The 10379-nt window shown below is 38.9% G+C and overlaps 1 protein-coding gene across 2 annotated transcripts in view; it reads left to right on the forward strand.

The window, feature by feature from the left end:
• The window catches only part of LOC110462400, a 64741-nt gene that overhangs the window by 20315 nt on the left and 34047 nt on the right, over positions 1-10379 (forward strand). For both annotated transcript variants that reach the window (XM_021516351.1, XM_021516352.1), the window contains exons 14-19: positions 2008-2100; positions 2781-2901; positions 3964-4077; positions 5137-5327; positions 6201-8138; positions 9330-9443. In XM_021516351.1, coding sequence (XP_021372026.1) covers positions 2008-2100; positions 2781-2901; positions 3964-4077; positions 5137-5327; positions 6201-8138; positions 9330-9443 — 2571 coding nt within the window. The remainder of the gene's footprint in view (positions 1-2007; positions 2101-2780; positions 2902-3963; positions 4078-5136; positions 5328-6200; positions 8139-9329; positions 9444-10379) is intronic.

Consider the following 10379-nt stretch of genomic DNA (forward strand, 5'->3'; position numbering starts at 1 on the left):
GGTGTGGTTGTAATCCACTTTCTATCAACTATTTCTTTGATACATGTAAAGTACATAGATCTTGTTGTGCCTACCCTTGTACAGGGACAGTGGGAAGCTGTTAATTACAGTTGTATGGTGTGGTTGTAATCCACTTTCTATCAACTATTTCTTTGATACATGTAAAGTACATAGATCTTGTTGTGCCTACCCTTGTACAGGGACAGTGGGAAGCTGTTAATTACAGTTGTATGGTGTGGTTGTAATCCACTTTCTATCAACTATTTCTTTGATACATGTAAAGTACATAGATCTTGTTGTGCCTACCCTTGTACAGGGACAGTGGGAAGCTGTTAATTACAGTTGTATGGTGTGGTTGTAATCCACTTTCTATCAACTATTTCTTTGATACATGTAAAGTACATAGATCTTGTTGTGCCTACCCTTGTACAGGGACAGTGGGAAGCTGTTAATTACAGTTGTATGGTGTGGTTGTAATCCACTTTCTATCAACTATTTCTTTGATACATGTAAAGTACATAGATCTTGTTGTGCCTACCCTTGTACAGGGACAGTGGGAAGCTGTTAATTACAGTTGTATGGTGTGGTTGTAATCCACTTTCTATCAACTATTTCTTTGATACATGTAAAGTACATAGATCTTGTTGTGCCTACCCTTGTACAGGGACAGTGGGAAGCTGTTAATTACAGTTGTATGGTGTGGTTGTAATCCACTTTCTATCAACTATTTCTTTGATACATGTAAAGTACATAGATCTTGTTGTGCCTACCCTTGTACAGGGACAGTGGGAAGCTGTTAATTACAGTTGTATGGTGTGGTTGTAATCCACTTTCTATCAACTATTTCTTTGATACATGTAAAGTACATAGATCTTGTTGTGCCTACCCTTGTACAGGGACAGTGGGAAGCTGTTAATTACAGTTGTATGGTGTGGTTGTAATCCACTTTCTATCAACCATTTCTTTGATACATGTAAAGTATATAGATCTTGTTGTGCCTTGGAATGGAGGGAGACATATTGTTACGGGTTCTATGTAATATTGTATGAGACGTAACCTTTACACTGTAAACAATATTTCTTATTCATTTGAAATGAAATATAACAAGGCATTTCCATTTGATTGGTCAATCAAAACAATTTGCGACAGTAAAACCAGGATATACTGTCTGCAAATTTCTCGTTTGCATATGAACCCCGGGATGGCGGTTGTTAATGACGTTGATGAACCAGACCGACCATGACATGTCATGAAATTTGATTATTATCATGACCTTACGAACAATAGAAATATCTTAAAATCATTGTTTCTTTCGGTGGTTTTGGTTGATATGGAATTAGAATGGGGATAAACCTACTATATTTTGAAATTTGCGGTGGTATATCGTGATTATACTGTTGCAAATATCCATTTGACTGGCTCCGCTCCGAATCGCCAATAAATTCAATTTGCGACAAGAGTAATCACGATATACCTCCATGACGCGTCGTCAGTAAATTCAATTTGCGACAGTATAATCACGATATAACGCCGCAAATTTCAAAATACAGAAGGGTTATCCCCTAAATTACTGAAACATTAAGTAGTACTGTAACATGTGACGTTTCCAGCGAAATCTTGTCTGGACCATAACTCTTATATCATTAAAGATATATTTATAAAACTTAAAGTGTACAAGCATCACCCACTCAAGGTGTGTAATGATGCACAATAATTAGATCACTCTGACACTGACCTGATGGTCAAGGGTCAAATAAAGGTCAAAGGTCTAATAGGTGCAAAAGTATTGAGCAAAATCCTGTGCATGCCAAAACTTTTAAACTGTTAAATGCAGTATATCTGCATCACTCAAAGAAAGGAAGCGGTACATTTAAAATAGGTCACAATGGTTTCCATCTCCAGGTCAAAGGTCAAGTAAGGGTAACATTTTAAGTGAATCTTGTCTGGGCTCTTTGAGTACCTATAAAAGAAACCATAACTATAATTGATTTTTTTTGTTACGGACAGCTCCTGCGCTGTGACAAATGTCAGAACACATATCACCCCGAGTGCCTTGGACCGAACTATCCCACGAAGCCCTCCAAGAAAAAGAAGATCTGGGTATGTGCTAGACATTAATAAAGAACTCAGGTGTATAAAGATATTAGAGAGGACATTTTACTCGTCTATTAGTTAGAAGGGGTATTATTCTTCACTAAACTTTGAGTTCAGAGATTGTGGGGAGTTGTGTGACTTGTCTGATTTGGATTAATCTGAATTAGAGTAGAACAATATTTAATCTGTCCAAATTAGAGTAGAACAATATTTAATCTGTCCAAATTAGAGTAGAACAATATTTAATCTGTCCAAATTAGAGTAGAACAATATTTAATCTGTCCAAATTAGAGTAGAACAATATTTAATCTGTCCAAATTAGAGTAGAACAATATTTAATCTGTCCAAATTAGAGTAGAACAATATTTAATCTGTCCAAATTAGAGTAGAACAATATTTAATCTGTCCAAATTAGAGTTAAAAAGGATATTTGATGTGTCTGAATTAGCTCTACTTTGATGTGTTGCATGCTTTGATTCTGCTTATGTAAATGGGTTAAGCAGAGATACATTAATAAAAATTGATGACTGACTGAGTTTCTTAAAAAAAAAAAAAAAAAGATAATTTAAATTTTTAGAGAAGGGAAGGGCGAGGTCAGTAGGATTTAGACAAACAATAAACAATAAATGTACTATTTAAAGCTTTAGCAAAGATGAGGTTTTGTAATTTGTTGTTTTATTGTATAGGTTTGTACAAAGTGTGTCCGCTGTAAAAGCTGTGGGTCGACCACGCCAGGAAACGCCGGACACGCCACATGGACTTATGATTTCCAGCTCTGTTATGAGTGTGGCAAACTAATGGACAAAGGTAATCCCCTGGAAAATCCTACTTGGGAACACTCTGTAGTAGGATAATCTAAATGGGACTGAAAGTTTGTATTATTGGTAAACCTCAGTCCTACAATACTTGATGGTAGACTAGCTAAGGTAACCCCTGGAGAAATCATACTGCAATATTTAATTTTTATTGTTTAACCCTTTAACCACTGTAGACCATAATGGACTCATCCATATTAATGTATGGTAGAGTCTACTAAAGTTACTTAGGGGTAAAAGGGTTAATACATCTTATTCTTAACTTGTAATACAAGGTGCTATTTGATTTGATTAGATGGAACACATTGTTTTACAAGGTGCTATTTGATTGGATTAGATAGAACACATTGTTTTACAAGGTGCTATTTGATTGGATTAGATGGAACACATTGTTTTACAAGGTGCTATTTGATTGGATTAGATGGAACACATTGTAATAAATGGTGCTATTTGATTGGATTAGATGGAACACATTGTTTTACAAGGTGCTATTTGATTGAATTAGATGGAACACATTGTTTTACAAGGTGCTATTTGATTGGATTAGATGGAACACATTGTTTTACAAGGTGCTATTTGATTGGATTAGATGGAACACATTGTTATGGTTCACTCTCATACTCTAGTTTTGCCAGTCCTATTTCCCTCTGATTTACTGCTGAATTACAGTTCAATTTACAGGACTGTATCAGCTTTGTGCTTCACTTATCAAGGGGAGGCATGACTATTTGTTAACTCTTGTTGTGTCATGTTCTCCGCAGATTTCGGCCTTGTGGAACATGGGGGTGAACAAATACTCATGTCTGCTTCAAAACAAGGGCAATAACTGTATGTCAACCACAGCATAACTGTCCTACAAGCACTTTAGTGTTATAAACTTATGCTTATAATAAAGGAAATTATAATAAAGAAAATGTCAAGCATCCTTTGGGGTTTTGCTGAATTCATTTGATGTTTTGAAAATTTAACTTTTCATTTTAACAGTTTAAGAATGTCTGTTGTAAATTATTTGACAACTGATTACCTGTAATAATTGTTTGGTGTCGTTTTCCAGGAAACTTCTGTCCGCTGTGCCATAAGTGTTACTCTGACGACGACTGGGAGTCGAAGATGGTTCAGTGTGTGAGCTGTGACAGCTGGGTACACGCCAAGTGTGAAGGACTCAACGGTAACGTACTGTTGTCATCAAGAACATTTACCAATGTGTCAGCATGATAGGAACACTTTCTGGTGTTTCAGTCATTTCAGGGCTCGGCAATAAGGGTAGCCGGATAGTCTGAGACTAGTGACACAGGACCAGACAATAAGGGTAGCCCGATTGTCTGAGACTAGTGACACAGGACCAGACAATAAGGGCAGCCCGATAGTCTCAGACTAGTGAATCCTCCAGCTGGACTAGTGCAGGGCTAGACAATAAGGGTAGCCCGATAGTCTGAGACAAGTGACACAGGACCAGACAATAAGGGTAGCCCGATAGTCTGAGACAAGTGACACAGGACCAGACAATAAGGGTAGCCCGATAGTCTCAGACGAGTGACACAGGACCAGACAATAAGGGTAGCCCGATAGTCTGAGACAAGTGACACAGGACCAGACAATAAGGGTAGCCCGATTGTCTGAGACTAGTGACACAGGACCAGACAATAAGGGTAGCCCGATAGTCTGAGACAAGTGACACAGGACCAGACAATAAGGGTAGCCCAGTAGTCTGAGACTAGTGACACAGGACCAGACAATAAGGGCAGCCCGATAGTCTCAGACTAGTGAATCCTCCAGCTGGACTAGTGCAGGGCTAGACAATAAGGGTAGCCCGATAGTCTGAGACAAGTGACACAGGACCAGACAATAAGGGTAGCCCGATAGTCTCAGACGAGTGACACAGGACCAGACAATAAGGGTAGCCCGATAGTCTCAGACGAGTGACACAGGACCAGACAATAAGGGTAGCCCGATAGTCTCAGACTAGTGAAATCTCCAGCTGGACTAGTGGTTCTAGAATCTTTGATATTACTTATCAAGTTGAATATACCTATAAATGTGGCCCCTTTGGGAAGAGGGTTTAATCCCAATACTAGAGAAAGGCGAATCTTCTATGGGGGAAATATCTGTTTAAGACGATAGAGAAAAGTGTTCTAACTCCATGATTTGTATGAGGACTTGTTCCTTTATGAATTTCAACCGTTTTTAACAAATAAACTTACCACCAACCCACTGTTTTCACTTACAGATGAAATGTATGAGCGGGTGTCGTTCCTACCAGAGGATGTTCACTATATCTGTAAAATGTGTTCCCCTGGCGACCGTCCACGTCACTGGGAACTGGTTCTGCGGGACGACCTCCAGGCTGGCATCAAATCTGTCTTTTACACTCTCCTCAGTGCCAAGTGTGCCCAGCATCTCCTACATATTGATGTCAAGGTGAGGTCAAGGTCATAGAAATGGCTTACTCAGGTCAAGGTCATAGAAATGGCTTACTCAGGTCAAGGTCATAGAAATGGCCTACTTATGTCAAGGTCACAGGAATGGCCTTCTTCTGTCAAGGTCACAGGAATGGCTTACTAAGGACATGGTCACAGGAATGGCTAACTCGGGCCAAGGCCTAGTAAGGTTTATAACGGGCAAGGTTTCAGGAATGGCTTACTCTCGTCAAGGTCTTAGGAAGGTTATTAAAGTCAAGGTCACCGGAATAGCTTACTCAGGTCAAGGTCACAGGAATAGCTTACTCAGGTCCAGGTCACAGGAATAGCTTACTCAGGTCAAGGTCACAGGAATGGCTTACCCAGGTCAAGGTCACAGGAAGGTTTATTTAATTCTTAATTCATAGGAAAGTATGTTTATGTCAAAGTTATGATAGGGATAACCTGCTGACACTATTCACTAAAATCATTGGCATTGTTGCTGTACTATATGAATGAAAGGTCAAGGTTATATGTAGTGTAAAATTAAGTAACAGAAGGAGGTAATAAAGGTCAAGGTCATTACAAATGATAAACAGGTCCTATATTGAGGAGAAGTTTGTCTTGTAGGCTTTTGGTCAAATAAACAGAATTTTTCACAGAAATGCAATTTTTTCAACACAGGGCAAACATCATCACTTTTGTACTCTTACGCCAACCATAATATCCTGTGTGTCGTCTACAAAATACTAAATTTTGTTTAGTACTCTTACGCCAACCATAATATCCTGTGTGTCGTTTACAAAATACTAAAGGAATGTTTGTTTAGTACTCTTACGCCAACCATAATATCCTGTGTGTCGTCTACAAAATACTAAAGGAATGTTTGTTTCAGGAGGAGCCAGTGGAGAAGGAAGAAGTGTCTAAGGGAGGAAGTAGTTCTGCTGGAACAGCTGTTACAGAGTGCAATAAAGAACAATCATCATTGGAGGGAGTAAGAGATTGTGATAGAACAGCCAACTATGAAAACAAAGTTAGCAAAGAATTAGCAGAAAGTAAATCAGAAGGGGGGAAATCAAATGATCCAACGTCGAGGAAAGAAGGTGCTAGTATGTGTAACACAGAGCGAACGTTGGTAAGCATGGAAACGGACAAAGATGATGTAACACCAATAACAGACTTAAAATGTGATTCTAACTCCTTGGGTAGGGCAATAGGGAAGGAGACAGATTTAGACAAGGGGCGGGGAATTTTGTTAAAGGGTGGGGCACGTGTGGGCTTGGGGAATGAAGCAAACTGTGATATTAAAACTGGTGAAGATTCCTTAGCGGAGAAACCTGTGCCTTGGACAGTTGGAGGGTCAGGTGATGGGGAAGGTCATGAATGTGATGTTCCTATGGAGGTAGACGAACCAAGTAAAACTGAAGGAACAGCCTCTGAAAATGAATCTGGGGGAGGGAAAAACATTCTTGGAATAGCCACTGTGAATAGTTTACAGGGAAGTAGTGAAACAGATTTTAAAAACAAATTAATGGGAGGTAGTGTCATTGATGAAACAGCTTCTCAGAAGGAATCAGAGGGAAGTTGTAATGATGATGGAATAGCTTTACAGAATAAGCTAAAGGCAGACACACAAGGGTCAATAACTGACCACAAAGACGAGGTAGATGGTGGTCAGAGTAGTGGTCAAGTAGGTGACAAGGAACAAGTGTGTTCGCATCCCATGGTTGACCAATCACAATCCATCAAACTAACAGAACCATGTTTATCATCAGATAAGGACCAATCAGCACCTGAGAAATCTAAATCAATTGTACAATCAGAGATCATTTCAATCACAGACAATGACAGTAATCAAATGGAAGTGGAAGGAGAATCGGTGCTTAATAGTGACCAATCAAATTCAATTATACAGGATTGTAAAGTAGAATGTGACCAATCAGATTCAAGTTTACAGCTGAAGTCAGCTCAATCAGAGGACATTTCTAAAGTAGAGGTTAAGACAGAGGAAAGTAGGTCAGAGACAGCATCAAACATAGACAACAATAACTCATTGGACTTCAAGAGTGAGGATACAAAATGTGAAACCTCTCAAAGTGAGGATACAAAATGTGAAACGTCTCAAAGTGAGGATACAAAATGTGAAACGTCTCAAAGTGAGGATACAAAATGTGAAACCTCTCAAAGTGAGGATACAAAATGTGAAACGTCTCAAAGTGAGGATACAAAATGTGAAACGTCTCAAAGTGAGGATACAAAATGTGAAACGTCTCAAAGTGAGGATACAAAATGTGAAACGTCTCAAAGTGAGGATACAAAATGTGAAACGTCTCAAAGTGAGGATACAAAATGTGAAACGTCTCAAAGTGAGGATACAAAATGTGAAACGTCTCAAAGTGAGGATACAAAATGTGAAACGTCTCAAAGTGAGGATACAAAATGTGAAACGTCTCAAAGTGAGGATACAAAACGTGAAACGTCTCAAAGTAAGGATACAAAATGTGAAGCATCTCGACCTGAAGATACTAAATGTGAATCTCCTGAAAAAGAAAAAGATACAAGATGTGAAACTAAAAGTGATGAATTGAAATGTGAAACTCCAAAAGACAACCAAGTATGTAAAACAAAGTGTGAAACTCCTGAAAAATTGAAGTTCTCCCCAATTACAGATATCTCCTTGATAACGCCCAAAAAGTCTGGAAGCACGACCTCAGTACATGTCCGGTTCAACGATAAAAGTGGAATATTTAGAAAAGCAGCGCCTAGTCGTGATTACCCTCTCGACTTCAATGCTGTGAAAGCCAAGATGGCCGCTGACAAATACAACAACGTGGTAGGTTAACAGGACCAAGTAGATACTGCGTGGTGAAACTATATAATTATAATACTTTAGGGATCAGTCTACTGCATGGTGAAATTATAGTATCAATACTCTGGGCATGAGTCTACGGGAAACTTCCTTCTCTTTTCAGAAGAAAAGATTACAAATATATTTTAAGGGCTAATTTCAGTAAAATATTCATTCCACCCCAGGACTGGAGGTGTTGTTAAGGGGTACCTCCCATAGAATTTAATGAATAAATTGCATAAAAGTAATAGAAAAGAAATCCAACCATGGACAGAAATTATTTGTTTAGGAGTTAGGTCTGGCAGAGATTTTACTTGAATATTCTTGCTAATATTTTCAATGTACAAAAGCAGCTTCAGATAAAATTGGTAAAATCATTGGAAGGTACATGTATATGCTTGTCCTTTTTTTTTTTTAAATCACAATTTGTACATGTTTCTTTAATATTGATGAGTTCATTGAAAAACTACGTGTCATTTAAAAAAAAAAAAATGAATTTGGGAAATTGATATCAAACTTGTCAATACTTCGGAAAATATTGGAATTAATTTAAATTTGTTATGCCCATAAATTTTGATAATTAATTAGAAGTTTAATATACCAATAAATTTTAATAAGAAAACTGATACATTTTTCGAGTCAAGACCGTGGGGAGAGGTGCCAACGGTGGTCCAGGTTAGGTAGGGCCTTTTATATAAGTATTATGCTCGCTAGAAAATGGATACAAAACAGTAAGCTTTGTCTCCACTCAGTGGTAAAACTAGAACCTGAGTCTGTGCACGGATCCCCGAGTCTCAACAGTATTAACTAGACACCATAAGTTAACGAAGACTAATTTATGGTATACAGATTTAATGGTCTGCAGATTTAATGGTCTACAGGTTAGCAATAACTGGCAAAAGTGGCAGGCAATTACTGCTTTTGATGTCTTCCACCTAGCTTCTTACCTGTGATGAAGCTTGTTATTGTTATGCATGCCCATAATGTTTAAATTAAATGGAAAGTATTCATTTCAACTTGTGATTATGGACATGCATTGTATTCAGGCTATAAATATTCATGATATTTAAATTAAGTAGTAGGAGTTTAGCAGGGACATGGCAGATTTTGTGATTATATAATTAGTTGTGCAAATTTATTAAGGATATGATTATTCATGATATTTAAATTCTGTAGGAGGAGTTTAGCGAGGACATGGCACACATCATATCCCAAGCTTTAAATGATTCCACTGACCAGAGGATTGTACGCAAGAAAAACAACAACTCGGTCCGCTCCATGTTTGCCAAGGTTTGTATCGTCCTCTTTCAGTTAAAATGACACATTGTCCAGTCTACTAGACTGTGGGAGTACACATTGTCTAGTATACTGGACTGGGAGTACACATTATCTAGTATACTAGACTGTGGGAGTACACATGGCCCAGTATACTAGACTGTGGGAGTACACATTGTCTAGTATACTAGACTGTGGGAGTACACATTGTCCAGTATACTAGACTGTGGGAGTACACATTGTCCAGTATACTAGACTGTGGGAGTACACATGGTCCAGTCTACTAGACTGTGGGAGTACACATTGTCCAGTATACTAGACTGTGGGAGTACACATGGCCCAGTATACTAGACTGTGGGAGTACACATTGTCTAGTATACTAGACTGTGGGAGTACACATGGCCCAGTATACTAGACTGTGGGACTAGACTGTGGGAGTACACATTGTCCAGTCTACTAGACTGTGGGAGTACATATGGCCCAGTATACTAGACTGTGGGAGCACACATGGCCCAGTATACTAGACTGGGAGTACACATTGTCCAGTATACTAGACTGTGGGAGTACACATTGTCTAGTATGCTAGACTGTGGGAGTACACATGGCCCAGTCTACTAGACTGTGGGAGTACACATGGCCCAGTATACTAGACTGTGGGAGCACACATGGCCCAGTATACTAGGCTGGGAGTACACATTGTCCAGTATACTAGACTGTGGGAGTACACATGGCCCATTATACTAGGCTGGGAGTACATATTGTCCAGTATACTAGACTGAGGGAGTACACATTGTCTAGTATGCTAGACTGTGGGAGTACACATCGTCTAGTATACTAGACTGTGGGAGTACACATTGTCCAGTCTACTAGACTGTGGGAGTACATATGGCCCAGTATACTAGACTGTGGGAGTACACATTGTCCAGTATACTAGACTGTGGGAGTACACAT

The sequence above is a fragment of the Mizuhopecten yessoensis genome, unplaced genomic scaffold (genome assembly GCF_002113885.1).
Source record: "Mizuhopecten yessoensis strain PY_sf001 unplaced genomic scaffold, ASM211388v2 scaffold10781, whole genome shotgun sequence".
Taxonomy (NCBI): Eukaryota; Metazoa; Mollusca; class Bivalvia; order Pectinida; family Pectinidae; genus Mizuhopecten; species Mizuhopecten yessoensis.